This window comes from Cebus imitator, unplaced genomic scaffold (genome assembly GCF_001604975.1).
Source record: "Cebus imitator isolate Cc_AM_T3 unplaced genomic scaffold, Cebus_imitator-1.0 Scaffold71, whole genome shotgun sequence".
NCBI classification, from domain to species: domain Eukaryota; kingdom Metazoa; phylum Chordata; class Mammalia; order Primates; family Cebidae; genus Cebus; species Cebus imitator.
Genome location: NW_016107386.1, coordinates 1935402 through 1956119, shown reverse-complemented (window position 1 = coordinate 1956119; position 20718 = coordinate 1935402). Strand labels below are relative to the sequence as shown.

General features: G+C 51.1%; 2 protein-coding genes across 11 annotated transcripts in view; both read left to right on the top strand.

Annotated features, from left to right (window-relative positions):
* Positions 1-760: 760 nt before the first annotated feature.
* Positions 761-17292, top strand: PPRC1 (PPARG related coactivator 1). 7 transcript variants are annotated; one of them, XM_017531166.2, is made up of 14 exons: positions 761-988; positions 6320-6508; positions 7085-7231; positions 7345-7446; positions 7563-10452; positions 10900-10953; positions 11816-11873; positions 12587-12654; positions 13945-14668; positions 15654-15803; positions 15912-15978; positions 16100-16221; positions 16451-16602; positions 16876-17292. In XM_017531166.2, the coding sequence occupies exons 1-14, from the start codon at positions 836-838 to the stop codon at positions 16977-16979; spliced, it is 4980 nt and encodes a 1659-aa protein (XP_017386655.1). In that variant the 5' UTR covers positions 761-835; the 3' UTR covers positions 16980-17292. The 7 variants fall into 7 exon arrangements, with proteins under 7 accessions (XP_017386655.1, XP_017386654.1, XP_017386656.1 ...); XM_017531165.2 differs by having other exon boundaries at positions 12584-12654; XM_037739497.1 differs by having other exon boundaries at positions 829-988; positions 7186-7231; positions 12584-12654.
* Positions 17293-19442: 2150 nt separating this feature from the next.
* Positions 19443-20718, top strand: part of NOLC1 (nucleolar and coiled-body phosphoprotein 1) — an 11839-nt gene continuing 10563 nt past the window's right edge. For 2 of the 4 annotated variants that reach the window (XM_017531170.2, XM_037739494.1), the window contains exon 1: positions 19443-19792. In XM_017531170.2, coding sequence (XP_017386659.1) covers positions 19673-19792 — 120 coding nt within the window. In that variant the 5' untranslated portion in view covers positions 19443-19672. The remainder of the gene's footprint in view (positions 19793-20718) is intronic. The other 2 variants (XM_017531169.2, XM_037739493.1) reach the window with 1 other exon arrangement.

The following is a 20718-nucleotide window of genomic DNA, read 5'->3' as shown; positions in this document are numbered from 1 at the left end:
AAAAAAAAAAAAAAAAGAAAAAAAAAAAAGAAAACCAATATTAAGTAGCTTTTAAGTGGCAAATAAATGAAGAGTAGAGACAGTGATGGACTGTAGAGATACAGAGCAGGGTCCCTCTTGGTTAGGATAACCAAAGTCTTTCCTAGATTAAATAGGGCATGAAATATTTTGAGATGCCAGGTATTCCAGGCCGATACAAAGGCAGGAGAACACCTGTTGTCTTTGGGGAACAGCAAGGAGACCTGGAGCAGCAAGGAACAAATTTGATCAAGAGAAGGCAACGTAAGTTTCTGAGTAGCAGCATAGAGAGCGGAGAATGCGGTATTTTTCCACTAAATTTGCAGTACTGCCGCAGTATGGGATTAGGTGAGGGTTAGCGCTTGGAGCGCAAATGCCCACTAGGGGGTGGTGTTTCAAAACGTAGGCCCACTTGGACCCACTCGGACTAGGATGAAAGTAACGTACAGCAGGTAGAACCTCAGACAAAGAGGACGTTCCAACAGTTGGACAAGTTAACGAAAATAAAATACGCAAATGTTAACTTTCCCCCTTACCGCTAATTTCTCCCTAAATCGGTCTCCCAGTGTAACACGAAACTAAACCCTACAGGATGCCTGGAGCTATTGCCAGATGGTCCTCGATTAAAGCGACTACTACTCCCAGGAACCTTCGCGTGAGGCCAGGGCCCTCTTTCAGGGTGCAGGGGGTCTCGCCGCACTACTCTCTGGGATTCGTAGTCTTGCAGTGTCATTTGGGAGTTGTAGTTCCCTTCCCACAATCGGCAGGGTGAGGCGGCGCCGGCGATCAGAGCAGCGCTGGGTGTTCAGGGGCCAAGATGGCGGCGCGCCGGGGACGGAGAGACGGAGTCGCGCCGCCCCCGACTGGGGGCCCCGGCCCGGACCCCGGCGGGGGAGCCCGCGGCAGCGGTTGGGGGAGTCGGAGCCAAGCACCGTACGGAACTTTGGGCGCTGTGAGCGGCGGGGAGCAGGTGAGAGGCTGGCTGGCGGCCCGCGGCTGGCAGCAAAGCGGTGTGTGCCGGGCGGTGACACGTGGACGCCACAGGAAAGGGAGGAAGCGCCTGGGGGTCAATGCCGGGTGGCCGTGGGAGCCAAGTCCCACCAAGTGGACCTAGGCCGTTTGCTGGGGTTAGGTGGGCAAAGGCAGCGTCTCTGCAGCCATTCCTGGGGGACGCCGGAGGTGCAGAGCCGGGTGTGGGAAACATGACCCGCGGTTGGGGGTAAAGGGTTCGGACTTGGGGTCGAAGGGTGAGACCTCCCTGTAAGGATGCCACGTGGGGTTCCCCGAGCTTGGCGCCACAGTTCCCTTTTCGGAGCCAAGCGGGGTGGGGGGAGCAATTTTCCCGGGAGAACTTGTCTGCTTCCCCTCCCCCTCTAGGCGGCCCCGGCATCCACGTGGGTCCGGCTCCTGGTGGAGGGGGGCGCGGGCCGCGGGTCCACGTCGGGGCGGGGAGGGAACGTCCACGTGGCTCGCGTCCCAGGCTGTCGGGCATCTACTATCGGCCTTGGAGCCTCCCTGACGCGAACTGGGTGTGTCTCCGCCGGTCCCGCCATCTCCTGCTGGGGCTGGAGGCCCGGGCTAGGAAGGAAGGTAAGGGCTGCTAGAGTCAACTTTGTTCAGAGCCTTGGAGTTTTTTTTTCCTACTGTTTAGGTCCGCAGCGTCTCTCCACTGCGGATGGTGAAGGACTCTCCAGATGTTCCGGGAGTTTGTTCCCTGCGGGTGGAGGAGTGTGATGGGGAGGGTTAGAAGGCTGAGGCTGGAGGGATGTGGAGGAGTGAATTTGTGGCGCTTCTGTCTGACCGGCTTGGGGTGGGTTGTGAGTCATGGGCATTGGCGTTTTGGTTGTCTTGCAATCCTGCCTTATTAGTGATTCAAGGGACATGGGGAGTGTCAACATATACCTGGGACAAGCTTAAGAAAGGGAAAGGGAATCTTCTCCCCTCGCTTTTTTTCTGCAGCATCTCTTTTGGGAAGGCATGCTCCTGTAAATTGAGGCACAGAAACTGGTGTGATCCGTATTTAAAGCTCTCTGGATTTTTTGCTGGGGATTTCTTGGCCTTCTAAAAGTGTTGTACTGCTCTACAGTGGAGGGCTTCTTAAAAGTTTCCACTCAGGGTGGAAGGGGGCAGGAATTAGTTTGAACTGTTATCTCTCAAACAATTAAGCTGAGTACTTGACAGCATTTTTTTGTGTTACTAGTTGGGAGTTGAACTGCAGGCTACCTGGTAATGTCAGGTCCTGCAGACCAATCCAGGCCCTTGCCCAGGGGAGAATGGTTTCTGGGGCAAGAATTTGGGAGGGTTGATCCCTTCTCCCATACTTTCTCAGAGGTCACATCTTTTAGTGCTGGTGCTACCTACCTACCAGAGCCCCAGCGACTAGGCTGGAATCCCAAGACAATGCCCACCTCTCTACGAACCGTTTATCTCCGCCTCCATCAGGTGTCCAGTCAGAGACACACCCTCACATCTGACCTCAGCCATCACTCAATTCCCAAATAGCACAGGGAAGGCAGGAAGGATCCAAGATCCAGCTATAAGAAGAGTTAAGTGGTAATTTGGGATTGGAGAGGATCTCATGGAGAGATTGTCACTCCCTTCACCCCAAAACCAAAGATGAGTATATGTGAGCTGGTCAGTCAACCAGTTATTTATTGAAATACCATTATGTTTAGGCACAGGGAATACACTGGTAAACCACACAAACACGGTCTTTACCGCTCAGGATCTATGTTTTAATCAGGATAGGCCGATAATAATGATGAATGAGACAAAAGTGCAGGATATTTGGGATCATGTAATTGGCAGTAGTGATCTACTTTGCGGAGTCTGGAAAGGGACATTTAAAGCTGAGATGTTAAGACTGTGGAAAACCTTTAATCAGGGAATAGTGAAGATCTCAAGGAGGAAGAGAACATGGCTTATTGGAGAAATTGAGACCTGTACTATGGAGTAGTGGGAGAGATCATGCTGGAGCAGAAGTCTGGTGGGGAGGACTAGAACCTTTGTAAACTTTATTAAAGAGTTTAAACCTAATGCTAGGAGCAGTACAGTGCTGTTGAAGGGATTTAGGGAGGGTCTCAGGAAGTTGTCAGATAGGCATTTAAAAAGTTCCTGGCTGTTTTTGAACCCTGGAGGGCGAAGGTTTGCTGGGGGAAAGCCAGTTGGGAGGTTGTTGAAGTTAGAGGTGCTGGTGGCTGGCTCACTTTCAGCCTGTGCCTAGCACTGGGATGATATTGATACTCCTGGAGTTGTGCTATTTGGGAATTGAGTGATGGGTGAAGTCAGGTGTGGAGGTGTGTCTCTGACTGGACACCTGATGAAAGCGGAGATAAATGGTTCATAGATTGTCTTGAGGTTCCAGCCTAGTCGTTGGGGCTCTGGTAGGTAGGTGGCAGGGCAAGTAGAGTTGCAGCCTCTTTGCTCACCCTGGAGTGTTTGCTGAGCCAGGTGCTATTCAGCTGCTGGTTTGTAATTATAGGATTGTGAAGTCCTGGGAGGAGTTAATGCCTAAAACCTACCACCTTGCGCTTATTCTCTGGGCCTGGCCTCCTAACCCGTCCTTAACCAACCTTTCCTTTCCTTGGGCGTTGGTACTCAGCCCTGTTAGAAGGGTATATGTTGGCGGGGTTGTGGTCGGGGTGGGGGAAACACTTGTTGCTTTTTTCTTTTGGAAGCGGTGCAGAACTTCCCATTGTTGCAGAAGGGGAAAGGGAAGTTCTGGCTTGTCTGTATGTGATCCTGTTCTCAGGCCTTTTTACTTCATGTTTCCTATGCGATAGTTTTCCCTTATCCACAGTTTCTGTTACTTGCCATCAACAGGGGTCTAAAAATACATGAGTACAGTACAGTGAGATATTTTGAGAGCCAGAGAGAGATCACATTCGTATAGCTTTTATTACAGTATATTAATTGGTCTATTATTGTTAACTTCTTAATTGTGCCTAAGTTATAAGTTAAACTTCATTGTTGGTATGTATTGTATATGGCAATACGTACCAATGTATTGGTAGTATTAGTGGTTTCAGGCATCTACTGGGGGTCTTGGAACATATCCCTTGAGGATAAGGGGGTACTGCTGTATCAGAGATCCCCGTGGCTCTGGCCTTACCAGTACCATTTTAGTCCCTTCTGGCCCTGCCCACACCTGCATTCTTGACTGGTCTGGGCGGGCTGCTTGATGCCTGACAGAAGAGGCCATAAATGCCGATAGCTCTTAGAGGAGTGTGGGGCGGGACCCTTCCATCTATGGAGTCAAGCTTTCTCTTCATTTCCTCTCACCTGGTAGGAGTGGAGAAGAGGCCCTTCCCTTGGAATTACCATTGAGAGGTTGAATGTCTCACATCGGGCCTTCAAATAAAATCTCGGCCGGGTGTGGTGGCTCATGCCTGTAACCCCAGCACTTTGGGAGGCCGAGACAGGTGGATCACTTGAGGTTAGGAGTTTGAGACCAGCCTGGCAAATATGGTAAAACTCTGTCTTTACTAAAAATACAAAAATTAGCCAGGTGTGGTGGTGGGTGCCTATAATCCCAGCTACTCTGAGGCTGAGGCAGGAGAATCTCTGGAACCCAGGAGACAGAGACTGCAATGAGCCAAGATAGGGCCACCGCAATCCAGCCTGGGTGACAGAGGGAGACTCAATCTCAGGAGGAAAAAAAAAAAGCCAGGTGGGGTGGCTCACGCTTGTAATCCTAGCACTTTGGGAGGCTGAGGCAGGTGGATCCTGTGAGGTCAGGAGTTCAAGACCAGCCTGGCCAACATGGCAAAAACCCGTCTCTACTAAAAATACAAAAATTAGCCCAGTGTGGTGGTGGAGGCCTGTAATCCCAGCTACTCGGGAGGCTGAGGCATGAGAATTGCTTGAACCTGGGAGGTAGAGCTTGTAGTGAGCCAAGATTGCGCCACTGCATTCCAATCTGGGGGATAGAGCAAGAATCTGTCTCAAAAAAAAAAAGTTTGAAGTAAGCATGAATATCACCTGTGTATAAGACAATGTGCTGGGTATCACTGGTAACTGAGAAGTATAAACATGTTTAAATCCTCATAAGGGCCAAGAAGAATATAAGCTAATAGAATACAAAGGGTTATTTGCCCCATGTAAACTTGGACTATAGTATTATAAGAGATGCAAACAGGCCGGGTGCAGTGGCTCACACCTGTAGTTCCAGCACTTTGGGAGGCCGAGGCAGGTGGATAACCTGAGGTCAGGAGTTTGAGACAAATTTAGCCAACACAGTGAACCCCTGTCTCTAATAAAAATAAAAAACATTAGCTGGGTATGGTGGCGGGCACCTGTAATCCAGTTACTTGGGAGGCTGAGGCAGGAGAATTGCTTGAACCTGGGAGGCAGAGGCTGCAGTGAGTCAAGATCATGCCTCTGCACTCCAGCCTCCATCTCAAAAAATAATAAATAAGCAAGGTGCAAGGAGCATCAGGGGGCTGGGGGTAGCGGGGTGGGATGTGATTGCCAGAAAAATTAATGCTGTAGAAAAATCTATGATTTTAGAGCTGTGAGGAGAGATCATCATGGGCTGGGGAAGCCTGGGGTGTCTTCCTGAAGAAGTTAGGATTTGCACTAAGCAGAGAGCAGAGACCTAAATAGGATCTGAGGTAGGTGAGGTTGTTGCAGCTGAACTGTCTCCTTGCTGACCTCTTTTTCCTTTGGTGTGCCCCTCAGACTGTCACCTTGACTGCTGCCAGTAGATGATTCTGGACAATCTTGATTTTAATGTTTTTACTCTTTTTTTTTAAGAGAGTCTTGCTCTGTTGCCCAGGCTGGAGTGCAATGGTGTGATCTAGGCTCACTGCAGGCTCCACCTCCTGGGCTCAAATGATTCTCCTGCCTCAGCCTCCTGAGTATCTGGGATTACAGATATGTGCTATCACACCTGGCTAATTTTTGTATTTTTAGTAGAGACGGGGTTTCATCATGTTGGCCAGGCTGGTCTTGAACTCCTGACTTCAGGTAATCCGCCAGCTTCAGCCTCCCAGAGTGCTGGGATTACAGGTGTGAGCCACTGCGCCCGGCCTGCTCCTGGGTTTTAATCTCCTGTGACTCTAGCTGTTTCTGGTTGGAGCCCAAATGTTTTTCTTCCCAGAAGGTCCTTGAAAACTGCCATCCTGGTGGGGGCTTTTGCTCATAGGTTGTGCTCCTCTCTGCCTTGCTAGTCCAGAAGTTTGGCGATGGTGGGGCTGCTGCTGAGTTTGGGCCCAGCAGTGGAGGGTACCTGGTTTACAGAGCAAATCAGTCAATTGCTGCCAGAGGGCTCATACCCTTCTCACCTTCTCTTCTGTTCCAGGTGCTGCTGCATGAGGAGGGGAGTGATTCTGGCTTTGTAAGTCTCTCTCGGCTGGGCCCATCGCTGAGGGACAAGGATCTAGAAATGGAGGAGCTAATGCTGCAGGATGAGACACTGTTGGGGACCATGCAGAGCTATATGGATGCCTCCCTCATCTCCCTCATCGAGGATTTTGGGAGCCTTGGAGAGGTGAGCTGGGGCTGCGCTTGGAAGTCTTCAAGTAGGAGCTTTATGTGGGAGGTTCTAGCTCAGATCCTTGGCATGGCTCTCTTCTCCCAGGACCTTAGCTGTTTCCTGGGTGCCCAACCTGAACCTTAAAGTGTATTTTTTGTCTGTAAGTGGGAATGAGGCTGCAGGCTGCCAGATTATGTCCCATGTAAGAATTCCTTGCCTAACTTGGACTATAGTTCAAGGCCTTTCCCACTGTCTGGGCCCCTGATCTACATGCCCAGAAGGTTCTGATCTCTGGTTTTGAGCCCATTTCTAGCCTAGCCAATCTGCTAAGCATCCCACATCTTACTTGAGGGTAGGGGAGTGTGAAACCCAAGCTTGAGTCAAGTCTGACAGGTCTCTGTTAATACCAGAGAGGTGGGTGGATGGTAAATGAGATTGGAATCCATGTCTTCTGGTATTCAGATCCCTCTCACTCCCCTGTTAGCTGAGTTGAACCTGGGAGACTGACTCTCTTGATATCCAGTCCTTTTTAGTGGCGTAGTAGGTCATTAGGGATGTTGGTAGGACCTTCTGGTTGTTTTTCTGGAGCAGAGCAGGTTATCTCTGGAGGACCAGAATGAAGTGTCGCTGCTCACAGCTCTGACGGAGATTTTGGACAATGCAGATTCTGAGAACCTTTCTCCATTTGACAGCATTCCTGACTCGGAGCTGCTTGTGTCACCTCGGGAGGGCTCCTCTGTGAGTCTGGGACCAGGGGAAGGGGATTGGTACAAAGCTTAGACCCATGCCTGTGGACCTACTCATATAGCTCTGAAGCATAGGCTTACATCAGGTTTTTCTCTCCCATTTAGCTGCACAAGCTGCTTACTCTCTCTCGGACACCCCCAGAACGCGACCTCCTCACTCCAGTTGACCCATTGGGGCCCAGCACAGGCAGCAATAGAGGGAATGGGGTAAGCCTGACCTAGGGGGCCTCAGAAACTCCCACGTGGGAGGATCATATGGGGACAGGTCTGGAAAATACTTTCCCAGATGAAACTCCTCCTGAGACTTCTCTTCTCTCCTGCAGGTTGAAATGTCTCTTCCAGATCCTCCTTGGGACTTCTCCCCACCCTCTTTCTTGGAGACCTCTTCTCCTAAGCTACCTAGCTGGAGACCCCCAAGATCAAGACTACGCTGGGGTCAATCTCCACCTCCCCAGCAGCGCAGTGATGGAGAAGAAGAGGAAGAGGTGGCCAGTTTCAGTGGCCAGATTCTTGCTGGGGAGCTTGACAACTGCGTGAGCAGTATCCCAGACTTCCCCATGCATTTGGCCTGCCCTGAGGAGGAAGATAAAGCAACAGTAGCAGAGATGGCAGTGCCAGCAGCTGGTGATGAGAGCATCTCCTCCCTGAGTGAGCTGGTGCGGGCCATGCACCCATACTGCCTGCCCAACCTCACCCACCTGGCATCACTTGAGGATGAGCTTCAGGAACAACCAGATGATTTGACACTGCCTGAGGGCTGTGTGGTGCTGGAGATTGTGGGGCAGGCAGCCACAGCTGGCGATGATCTGGAGATCCCAGTTGTGGTGCGACAGGTGCCCGCTGGACCCCAGCCTGTGCTCCTGGATGACTCGCTAGAGACTAGTTCTGCCTTGCAGCTGCTCATGCCTACACTGGAGTCAGAGACGGATGCTGCTGTGCCCAGTGTAGCCCTCTGCTCTGAGAAAGAGGGGTTGTCTTTGAACTCAGAGAAGAAACTGGATTCAGCCTGCTTATTGAAGCCCAGGGAGGTCGTGGAACCAGTGGTGCCCAAGAAGCCTCAGAACCCACCTGCCAATGCAGCACCAGGTTCCCAGAGAGCTCGAAAGGGCAGGAAGAAGAAGAGCAAGGAGCAGCCAGCAGCCTGTGTGGAAGGCTATGCCAGGAGGCTGAGGTCATCTTCTCGAGGGCAGTCTACTGTAGGTACAGAAGTGACCTCTCAGGCAGACAACTTGCAGAAACAGCCTCAGGAGGAACTTCAAAGAGAGTCTGGGCCTCTCCAGGGTAAGGGGAAGCCCTGGGCTTGGGCTCGGGCCTGGGCAGCTGCCTTGGAGAATCCTAGCCCTGAGAACTTGGAGAGAAGTGCTGGACAATGTAGCCCTGCTAAAGAAGGTCCTCTAGACCTCTATCCCAAGCTGGCCGATACTATCCAAGCCAACCTCGTACCAACCCATCTCTCATTGGTCGACTCTGCCCAAGCCAGCCCTATGCCAGTTGACTCTGTTGAAGCTGGTCCCACTGCAGTTGGCCCTGTTCTGTCTGGCCCTGTGCCTGTTGACCCTGGGTTGGGTGACCTTGCTTCAGCCAGCTCAGAACTGGTTGAGCCTCTCCCAGGTGAGCCAGTGCTGATCAACCCAGGTGTGGCCGACTCAGCAGCAGTCGACCCTGAAGTGGTTCCCATCTCAGATAACTTGTCACCAGTTGATGCTCTCCCATCTGACCCAGCACCAGTTGACCCTGTTCCTAATGACCTGACTCCAGTTGACCCAGTGCTAGTTAGGTCCAGACCAACTGATCCCAGACGTGGTGCAGTGTCATCAGCCCTGGGGGCTTCAGTCCCCCAGCCCCTCCTGGAGTCGGAGTCCTTGGATGCACCAAAGACCATTATCCCTGAAGTCAAAGAGGTTGGGGATTCTCTGAAAATTGAAAGTGGTACCAGTGCTACAACCCACGAAGGCAGACCTCGGCCTCTTAGCTTATCTGAATACCGGCGACGAAGGCAGCAACGCCAAGCAGAAACAGAAGAGAAAAGTCCCCAGCCCCCAACCGGGAAGTGGCCTAGTCTTCCAGAGACTCCCACAGGGCTGGCAGACATCCCTTGTCTTGTCATCCCGCCAGCCCCAGCCAAGAAGACAGCTCTGCAGAGAAGCCCTGAAGTGCCCCCTGAGGCTTGCCTTGTACCTGTAGGTCCCAGCCCTGCTTCTCCTAGTCCTGAGCCACCTGTAAGCAAACCTGTGGCCTCAGCTCCCACTGAGCAGGTGCCATCCCAGGAGATGCCACTGTTGGCGAGACCTTCGCCTCCTGTGCAATCTGTGTCCCCTGTTGTGCCCGTGCCTCCTGCACTGTCTACTGCTCTGCCTTTCCCTGCAGGTGGGCTAGGCATGCCCCCCAGTCTGCCCCCGCCTCCCTTGCAGACTCCTAGTCTTCCAGTGTCTATGGGGCCAGTGCTACCTGATCCGTTTACTCACTATGCCCCTGTCCCACCCTGGCCTTGTTATCCTCCTGTGTCCCCTTCTGGCTATCCTTGCCTGCCCCCCCCACCAACAGTGCCCCTAGTGTCTGGTACTCCTGGCGCCTATGCTGTACCTCCTACTTGCAATGTGCCTTGGGCACCCCCTCCTGCCCCAGTCTCACCTTATAGTTCCACCTGTACCTATGGGCCTTTGGGATGGGGCCCAGGGCCTCAACATGCTCCATTCTGGTCTGCTGTTCCCCCACCTCCTTTGCCCCCAGCCTCTGTTGGGAGAGCTGTTCCCCAACCTAAGATGACATCCAGGGGCACTCCCCCTGGCCCTCCTGAAAATGTACTTCCCGTGTCGATGGCTCCTTCCCTCAGTCTTGGGCCACCTGGCCGTGGAGCTCCACAGATAGAGCCTACCAAGGTGGAGGTCAAGCCAGTGCCTGCATCTCCCAATCCGAAACACAAGGCGTCTGCCCTGGTGCAAAGCCCCCAGATGAAGGCTCCACTGTGTGTGTCTGCTGAAGGTGTGACTGTTGAGGAGCCTGCATCAGAGAGGCTAAAGCCTGAGACCCAGGAGACCAGGCCCAGAGAGAAGCTCCCCTTGCCTGCTACCAAGGGTGTTCCCACACAAAGGCAGAGCACTGTCCCAAAGTTGCCTGCTGTCCACCCAGCCCGTCTAAGGAAGCTGTCCTTCCTGCCTACCCCACGTAGTCAGGGTTCTGAAGATGTGGTACAGGCTTTCATCAGTGAGATTGGTGAGTGCCCCACAGTTCCCCCACATAATTCCCCAGTTGGCTGGGGAGTCTTCTCTGTGGAATAGGGTAAGCCACCCTGATGAGGCTGGCCTTTGTTGGAGTTCTTTGGAGGAGTTTGTTTTTGTTTTTAAGAGATGAGGTCTCACTGTGTTACCCAGGCTGGAATTGAACTCCTGGGCTCAAGTGGTCCTCCCACCTCGGCCTTCTAAGTAGCTGGGATTTATAGGCACAGCTGTGTGCCACTGTGCCTGGTTGTGGAGGGTTCTTCAGAGGTGGAGTTCTGGGTTGGTTTGAATCCTTGATGCTTTGTGCTGCTACCCTGGTTCACTTAGTACAGAGGGCAGGGGGAGTGGAAAGGGAGAAGTGAGGTGATCTGGGGGTTTCCTGGGACCTGTGTACTTAGTTGATAGGAGTTCGCTTTCAATCCTGTATTGTGTGCCTCCACAGGAATTGAGGCATCGGACCTATCCAGTCTGCTGGAGCAGTTTGAGAAATCAGAAGGTGAGGGAACATGGGTAGTTTTGCTCCAACTTTTTTTTTTGTTGATACTTCTTTTGGGCCTAGCCCTGTAGTTGCTTCAGCTAGGATGAAGGGGGATAGGCTTAGCCACTAGAACAGCCCCCTAATTGGAAGAGGGAGACAAGATTGACCTGTGATGGCAATCCAAGCCAGGGACAGCAGTGATAAGGAAGGTATTACAAAAGAGTAGACTGGGAATCCAAGCGGGGTGGGGTTGTTTAGGGACATTTTTCTAGAGGGAAGTAGCTTTCAGGCTGTGCGTTGAAAGACAGGTAGGAATTCATAGAATATGTGTGGCAACAAAAGGCAGAGGGCAGATACAGGAAGAATGGCATATGGTACATTTGGAAGGCAATGAAGAGAGATCCAGTCTTTTGCTTTCTCAGTATAAGGCATGGATGTAGGTGCTATGGAGGATGCTGTATCCTGTTCTCAAGGAGCTTATGGTCTAAATGGGGAGAATAATCTACAGAAATGACTCCTGAGTTGGTAACAGGTATCTATAGTACAAGGCAAAACAGAAAATGTGATTTGTAGAATGAGTAGGCTGTGAGGCCAGGAAACCAGTTAGGCAGATCATAGATCACCTTGAACACTAGGCTTATACATTTGGACTTTATCTCAGATTCAGTGGAGGAATGTGGGTGTTTCTGAGCAGAAAAGAGACATGATTAAAAATAGTACTTGGGCACCCACTGGAGGAGACTGGATCTCTCTGGGGAGATCCCAACAGAATATGTAGGCAAAGTGGATTTTCCTCCTTTGGGTCTCAAAGCAAGCCCTTCTGTGCCGCTTCAGTCTAGAACATCTGGTTGGGCTTTTAACTGGTATGGTTTCTTTGCAGCCAAAAAGGAGTGTCCTCCCCCGGCTCCTGCTGACAGCTTGGCTGTAGGAAACTCAGGGTAAGTATGGAGACGTGAGCGAGTTACCCTACAGCTGTTGGTCAGCAGCCGGCTGACACTCCAGGACCGTCAACTGGATGCCTCTTGCAGGGGTGCTGTAGTCAGCTCTAGAGTCTTTCCCTGTTTCTTCACCCCTACTCTGCCCATCGCTGCTGGGCAGTGTCTTGGGTGGTAAGGTGAGGAGGGGGTATGTACACTGCCCTCCAGCTGATTCTAGTCAGGGGTTCCAGATGTCCTGGAGGTGCCTTTTATCTCCTGGCAAGTCATGCCTTTGCGGGGATCTCTTTCCTTCATTTAATACACTTTAAGTTTGCTTAGTGCTGGTAATTGTGTAACTTAAAGTGGAGGAAGATGTTAAAGGCTAGGACTCATTTTTCATATTCATGGTTCTCCATCCTGTTCTGCCAAGCATGTTCCCCTCCACATTGATTTCAGGTTGGTTTGAGCTGGGCAGGTGAGGCTCCTGATTTGAAGAAGGTGGGGGGTATTCAAGGTCATGGCCGGCCTGCCTCTTGGAATTGGGCAGGGCTGAGTTGAGACCCACTCTGTAGTTAGTCAGTAAGCCCCTTTTGTGCAGGAGGAAGTTGATGGGGGCAGTTTGTGCATCCCATTCTTCTCTGCACCCACCCCTCCCATTGCTTTTTGAGAAAGGCAAATGTACGAGATATTGAGGAGGCAATGAATCAGGCTTTCCCTTTTCCCCCCGCCAGCAGCGTTGACATTCCCCAGGAGAAGAGGTCCCTAGACCGGTTACAAGCCCCAGAACTGGCCAACGTGGCAGGTGGGTTCAGGGTGGGGAATTCTGCCTGTGGTTAGTTTATGCAGCAACATTTGCTGAGCCTACTCCAAATCAATTGTGTGTAGGCATTGAGGATATAGAGATCTGATCTCCAGCCTTGAGGTACTCACAGTCTAGGGGGCAGATGTGTAAAGAAATGAGCATGTTGAGTATCAGGTGCTATGTTATAGCCTATGAGCTGGGCGCGGTGGCTCACGCCTGTAATCCCAACACTTTGGGAGGCCGAGACAGGCAGATCACTTGAGGTCAGGAGTTCGAGACCAGCCTGCCCAACATAGTGAAACCCTTTCTGTACTAAAAAATACAAAAATTAGCTGGGCATGGTGGTACCCGCCTGTAGTCTCAGCTACTCGGGAAGCTGAGGCAGGAGAATTGCTTATATCCGGGATGCGTAGGTTGCAGTGAGCCGAGATTGTGCCACTGCACTCCAGCCTGTGTGACAGAGCAAGACTCCATCTCAAAAAAAAAAAAAAAAAAAAAAAAAAATCCTATGGATAACAGTGATATGTGAAGACGGACAGTCAGGGAAGGGCTATATAGAAGCTAATCCCCTAGGGTGAGGCTTAGGAAAATCTATCAATCAGGTGGTAGATTTAGGGGACAGGGCATATTCTAGGAAGATGGAGCAGCTTGAATTGAAGAAACAAAATCAGCCGGGTATGTTTTGGGGAATTGTGAGTGGCTTGGTTTGGCTGGAGTGTAGTGGCTGAGCAGGGCAGTGGGCAGAGGTAAAGCAAGAGATAAAATTTGAGTGGTAAATAGGTCAGATTATTGAAACCTCGAATGCCATATTAAGCTCTTTGGACTTTATCCTGCAAATTGAAGAAACTTTAACAGATTGGTTTTTGGATGCTCCATCTAGCAGGAATGTAGAAGACGGGTGGAAGACTATGATGCTGGAAGTGGGGACACCATCAGAAGATGATTGCATGAGTCCAAGCAAGATGTAGCCTAGAAGTTAGGCAGTGCTTGGTGGAGGGGGCGGATCTGAGAAAAGAGAGCTAGACTCTAGGACCTGGTCACCAGCTAGGTTTGGGTAGTGATAGGATGAGGGGTTCAGGAGGATCGTAGCTGGCTGAATTTCTCTTCCTGGTCCCCAAGTTGGGGAACATGGGGAAGGAGCAGTTGAAGCAGTGGGAGAAGTTGGGCGGCCTACCTTGCTTGGTAAACTTTGTGAGATGAGGTGGGGATCTCTGGAGGCTATATACACAGTATTTGGAAGAGTAGAATCGGATCTCATCCTGCTATCTCCATCCTCCCTCCTCACCACAGGGCTCACCCCTCCAGCTACCCCTCCCCACCAGTTATGGAAGCCCCTGGCTGCTGTCTCACTGCTGGCCAAAGCCAAATCTCCTAAGTCCACCGCCCAGGAGGGAACCCTGAAGCCTGAAGGAGTTACGGAGGCCAAACATCCAGCTGCAGTTCGCCTCCAAGAAGGGGTCCATGGCCCTAGTCGAGTCCATGTGGGCTCTGGGGACCATGACTATTGTGTCCGGAGCAGGACTCCCCCCAAAAAGATGCCTGCCCTAGTCATTCCAGAGGTGGGCTCCCGATGGAATGTCAAGCGCCATCAGGACATCACCATCAAACCTGTCTTGTCCTTGGGCCCAGCTGCCCTTCCGCCCCCATGCATAGCTGCCTCCCGGGAGCCACTTGATCACAGGACTAGCAATGAGCAGGCAGATCCCTCAGCGCCCTGCCTTGCCCCATCCAGCTTGCTGTCCCCTGAGGCCTCACCCTGCCGGAATGACATGAACACTAGGACTCCCCTTGAGCCCTCAGCCAAGCAGCGGTCACTGCGCTGTTACCGAAAAGCCTGCAGGTCAGTCAGCCCCTCAAGCCGGGGCTGGCAGGGCCGCCGAGGCCGCAACAGCCGTTCTGTCAGCTCTGGGTCCAACCGGACCAGCGAAGCATCTTCCTCTTCATCCTCATCGTCGTCTTCCTCATCCCGATCTCGGTCCAGGTCCCTCTCCCCCCCACACAAGAGGTGGCGAAGGTGAGCTTTGATGGCCCTGTAGGTCCTCTCCACTTAGGAAGCTCATGTACTTTCTTCTGTGGTTTACTTTGAAAGCGTTTACACATTGACTTTGGTACTTTCAGGCACCAAGTCTTCTATTTCTGTCTTTGGCTTTTGTGTTTTCCCTTTTCCTGAATTGTTGAAGGAGACAAGCTGTGAGACGATTGCTTTTGTCCCCCGTTGTAGTTTGGGGTATCAGTGAGATCTCCTGCTTCCTAAACCTGCCTTGGGGGGACTTTTAGGGTTTGATTTTGACCATGCTGATTTTTTTCACAACTGTATCAGCCCTCATTTTTGGTATTCTGGGTGCTATGTGAGATAGTGGGTTACTTAGTAAGAGAAAACAGTTTTTCTCTTAATGATCTGCTGAGGAAGGTGTCTGGGGCAATTCCTTTGGGTGTCACTATAGCTTCATGTATTTCCTGGCAGTATCTTTTTTTCTCAGTAACAGTGCCAAGTTTCCCCACTTAATGAAGAATTCTTGGGTTTTGGAGATGATATGTATCTTCAGAAATGGCCCGTACTGCAAGTCTAGCACTTAGCACTCCCTCTTTGCCATGGTCACGGTATTCCTGTGAGACGTGGTAGGGTAGCAGTAGTAACCCAAAGACCCAGACTTGGCCCCAGCACCCCAGATAGCTGGGTGTGAGACCTAGAGCCCAGCCCTTTATCTCCCTGAGTCTCCATTCTTCCTCTTTCTGATTTGTTAAATATTTCTCAGCTTTTAATTGCACAATTAAAAATGAATACATCTTCCAAAACACAACATTCCAGGTACATCTAAAGTTCCATGAAGGGCCTCAGTTTGTTCATCTGTGAAGGAAAACTGTTCTAGACCTCTTCTACTCTGCTCTGTCTTTGGTCCTGAATTTCCTAACAGAAAGGCAGGACTGAGGCCTGGGCGAGATAAGCAGAGAATACCTGAACAACTCCCAGCATTCCTGCATGCCCTCTCATCCTTCAGGTCCAGCTGTAGTTCCTCTGGACGTTCTCGAAGATGCTCTTCCTCTTCTTCGTCATCATCTTCCTCTTCGTCTTCCTCATCCTCATCATCCAGTTCTCGAAGCCGCTCACGCTCTCCATCCCCCCGCCGGAGAAGTGACAGGAGGCGGCGGTGAGCATGTGTTCAGGGAGCGCTGTGTACCTGGGATGCAGGTGCCTTAGAGTTCTGAGTCTTGAATTGTCTTGTGTTTAGGGGGCTGATGACACCTTCTCTTGTCAGGTACAGCTCTTATCGTTCACATGACCATTACCAAAGGCAAAGAGTGCTGCAAAAGGAGCGTGCAATAGTGAGTAGAGGAACAGGTCATGGGAGGAGGGGGCTTACCCCCTGAACCTTGAGCTCAGAGAGCTGCCGGCAGCTGTAGCCCTGGTTCGTGGTGTGTTGATTTTTTTCATTTCCAAACTTAGGAAGAAAGAAGGGTGGTCTTCATTGGAAAGATACCTGGTCGCATGACTCGATCAGAGCTAAAACAGAGGTTCTCCGTTTTTGGAGAGATTGAGGAGTGCACCATCCACTTCCGTGTCCAAGGGTAAGCTTGGGCCCCAAGGTCAGGATATTCTATCCCATTCATCTACCTTGATGTTTCTTTGTCTTGCCTCCTTGTTCTGTGCTGAGCAATATGGGGCACCTTCATTTCTTCAGAGGGTTGGCCACTGAGAATGAGAGGAACCACCCCTGGACTCCTGGGGTGCTGTGTCTCCTCCATGCTATGGATCCATATAGCCACTCCAGCCCCTGCCTCACCCTCCTCCTACCAGGGACAACTATGGCTTCGTCACTTACCGCTATGCTGAGGAGGCATTTGCAGCCATCGAGAGTGGCCACAAGCTGCGGCAGGCAGACGAGCAGCCCTTTGATCTCTGCTTTGGGGGCCGAAGGCAGTTCTGCAAGAGGAGCTATTCTGATCTTGGTGAGTGGAGGGAGGGCCTAAGCTTTGGAATACTTCATCCCCTCCCCAGTAGGGTTCCTAACCTTTTGTGAGTGGGGCTAGGCAGACTTACTTAGTTTGACATATGAAGAAGCCAAGGGGTAGGACGAGAGGAGAAATGGGGACTCTCCTCTTTGACTTAAAATCAGAGCAGTTTTTCACTCCATCCATTATTGGGATGGGAGATAGCCATTTGCGTACCCTGTGGTTGGGAAACGTGGTCAGAGACCTTGAAGTTTGTCTTTACCTTTATAGACTCCAACCGGGAAGACTTTGACCCTGCACCTGTAAAGAGCAAATTTGATTCTCTTGACTTTGACACATTGTTGAAACAGGCCCAGAAGAACCTCCGGAGGTAACCTTGGGCCCTCCCCCACTACCCTTACCCTTTTTTTTTTTTCCTCTGGAGGTGCCCAACCTCTACTACCCCCTTCCCCTGCTCTAGGGGAGAGAGCTGCTAGTGAGATGACTGTTTTATAAAGAAATGGAAAAAAGTGAAATAAAAAATGTGTTGAATCAGATTTTTTAAAAGGGGTATTTGTTTTTTATAAACAGGTATTGAAACAAGTTAACTTGGATTCCTATGTAAGATAGGTGGGGCTGAGGGGTTCCCAAGTGTTTGGAACTTGTCACTATGCAGACTAATAAACATCAACTAGAGAGAACTCCCAACTGCTGTTGTGCTTCTTTATATGGTGCTAATGCGAAATGTATTCACTTTTCCTATCTGAACATGGTCCAGGGACATGACTCTCTCTGGTTAGGTGCAAAAATCCCACTAGATTTGAAACTTGGTTCTTCTGATGTATTGTCTAAAATGAGTCATTTAGGACAGTGCTTCTCAAACTTTAAAGGGAATTTGAATCATCTAGAGATCTTTCTAGAATGTAGATTCTGACAATGGGATGATGATACTGGTCCAGGAAGGGATTTTCATAACAAGGACCTAGAGAAACTCACACTTGTTCCAAAGAGAGGTTTTCTAAATTGGGACTGGTGTATACATTAATCATGTCAGTTACGTTCATCATTTTTTTTTTTTCTTTTGTTTTTTTTTTTTGGAGACGGAGTTTCGCTCTTGTTACCCAGGCTGGAGTGCAATGGCGCCATCTTGGCTCACCGCAACCTCCGCCTCCTGGGTTCAGGCAATTCTCCTGCCTCAGCCTCCTGAGTAGCTGGGATTACAGGCACGCGCCACCATGCCCAGCTAATTTTTTGTATTTTTAGTAGAGACGGGGTTTCACCATGTTGACCAGGATGGTCTCGATCTCTTGACCTCGTGATCCACCCGCCTCGGCCTCCCAAAGTGCTGGGATTACAGGCTTGAGCCACCGCGCCCGGCCTTACGTTCATCATTTTCTAATAGCTTGAGCACACTGCATGGCACAGTAGGTGCTCAAATGTTTTAAATAATGCATCCATATGGGTAGAACTGGAAGCGTGAAATAGAGGGAACTGTGGAGTTTGCTTTTTTGATTTTTGTTGTTGTTGAGATGGAGTCTTGTTCTGTCTCCCAGGCTGGAGTGCAGTGGTGTGATATTGGCTCACTGCAATCTCTGCCTCCTGGGTTCAAGTAATTCTCCTGCCTCAGCTTCCCAAGTAGCTGGGATTACAGGTGCCTGCCACCATGCCTGGCTAATTTTTTTGGTATTTTTAGTAGACACAAGGTTTCACCATGTTGGCCAGGACTGTACTCAAACTCATGACCTCAGTTGATCCACCCACCTTGGCCTCCCAAAGTGCTGAGATTACAGGTGTGAACCACTGTGCCCAGCGTTTTGATTTTTCAGAGGATCTCACTCTGTGGCCCAGGCTGGATTGCAGTGGCAGGATCATAGCTCATTGCAGCTTCCATCTCCCTGGTTCAGTAGATGCTCCTGCCCCAGCCTTCCAACTTGCTGAGACCACAGGTGCATGCCGCTACACCTGGCTAATTTAAAATTTTTTGTAGAGATGCAGGGTGGGGTGTGTGTGTGTCTCACTACGTTGTCCAGGCTGGCCTCTAACTCCTAGGCTTAAGGGATCCTCCCACCTCGGCCTTCCAAAGTGTTGGGATAACGTGTGAGCCACTGTGCCTGGCCAGTTTTATATAGGAGAGGGGAGTGTTCCATGAGGAAGTGGATCCTTATCCTTCCTGAACGGCATTAGTGGGAGGTAGCCAAGGGGTAATGGGTAGGATTGAAGGTATTGCTAACTGCTAATGTGGTCTGAAGCACTGCAGAACTTGGAATTAACTTGGTAGGTCTGAGCACTGATACTGGAGTTACTCATGACAAAGGGAGAGTTTGAACTCTGATACCGGAGGAAGAAGGGTTATTTTCAACAGTCTCTTCAGCTTGAAGAGGTGTGTGATTCAGGTTTGGTGTATGACACCTTTGCCCTTCGTAGAGCTGACAGGCGGAATTTAAAGGAAGTGGGAAGGGCGGCTTGGGAAATCAACACCTTCCACCCCCACGACGGATAACTTGAAGGATGCTCTGCGTAGTGACAAGAGTCTGGAGGCTGGGATGGTGTCAGAGAGGAAAGGGCCTCCCTGAGTGTTGGAGGCAGTGAAGATGAAGGGCGAGAATCCATCGGCAGTGCCAATGCGCCAGTGGGGGCCGTTGGAAGATCTTGTGACTAAGTCTGGAGAGGGTAAGGACTGTTAGAGTCCGCTTGTCCACTCATTATTCTGGAATCCGAATCCCGGCAGGGGCGCGGGAAACCGCTGCTCTGAGAAAAGGTACCTCCCCCAGAAAGACAGCGCGGGAAGTCCCAAGTTTTCCCGCCACGCCGAGGGCGTGACCCCTGACGTCATAGCTCCGCCTCTACAAACTGGCGGCCGGTGGGCTCCGCCCTTAACCAAGATGGCGATACGCGTGGGACCGGAAAGAGTTTTCAGATTTCCCGTCTACTCTACCTCTGACGCGGAGGTGGGACTGCCCTGTGTAGCACCACCCTTTCCGCTATGCGCCCGCGCGGCGCAGTGACGTAAACAGGCCCGCCCACTGCCCCTGTTGGGTTCCTGAGTCGTGCTGCGTCGACAACGGTAGTGACGCGTATTGCCCGGAGGATGGCGGACACCGGCTTGCGCCGCGTGGTTCCCAGCGACCTGTATCCCCTCGTCCTCGGCTTCCTGCGCGATAACCAACTCTCGGAGGTGGCCAATAAGTTCGCCAAAGCGACAGGAGCTGTAAGTCCCGGGCTTGGGGCGGGGAGCGGGCTGGGTCATGACCACAAGGCTTTAGGCCCTGAAGTGCTTGGGTTTCCAGGTGGGGAAGACTGTGGGGTCCGCCAGTCCAGTGTCTGCAAGGCCTTTGCGCCGACCCCTCGGCAGCGACCAGAGAAAGCCTGGGACCTCGGTCGCTCCTCTTCCACCAGGTCTTACTAGATAGCGCAGAGTCTTCTTGTTGCTTGTTTGTGGTGATCCATACAGCGGCGGCAGCGTGGGAGCCTCGTGGCCCGAAGTCACATGGCTAGCATAGTGCAGCTGGGAGCTAGCGCCTTGTCCCACCGAGGACGTTGGTTCTTAGGCGTCTGGTTCTTCTGGGGGGCTTTTCGTTGGCTGAGGTAAAGCGCGATTTGACCTTACCCTCAATCGCATTTACTGGGATTCAAAAGCAAGTGAAATTGCTTTAGGATAAAGACTGGGATTTTCGTTAGTAAAGAAGAAAATGAATGAAAGTAGAAGCAGAGTTTTGTTTTGAGTTACACTGATAAGAATTGAGCGTAATATACAGCAGGCATAGTAGTGGGCTTGGAGCTTTGGCTAATGGAGTCAAACAAACCTAGGTTTGGGACCAGGCTCTGCTGCCTCTTTTTAGATATGACCCGAGCAGCTTACTTAACTTCTCTGAGTCTTTCTGCAGGGATGTCATCATCCACTTTATAGGATTTTGGTGAATTTCAGTAAGATTATGTGTAAGAGTAGCAATCTCAGTGCTTGTGCCGAGGAATCTTTTTTTTTTTTTGAGACGGAGTTTCGCTCTTGTTACCCAGGCTAGAGTGCAATGGCACGATCTCGGCTCACCGCAACCTCCGCCTCCTGGGTTCAGGCAATTCTCTTGCCTCAGCCTCCTGAGTAGCTGGGATTACAAGCACGCACCACCATGCCCAGCT

Excerpts from the sequence above, each read along its gene's own strand:
- PPRC1 (XM_017531165.2), top strand. The coding sequence starts at position 836 with ATGGCGGCGCGCCGGGGACGGAGAGACGGAGTCGCGCCGCCCCCGACT. Across the intron at positions 989-6,319 it reads CTGTGAGCGGCGGGGAGCAG|GTGCTGCTGCATGAGGAGGG; the intron begins GTGAGAGGCTGG and ends CTTCTGTTCCAG. Across the intron at positions 7,447-7,562 it reads GCAGCAATAGAGGGAATGGG|GTTGAAATGTCTCTTCCAGA; the intron begins GTAAGCCTGACC and ends TCTCTCCTGCAG.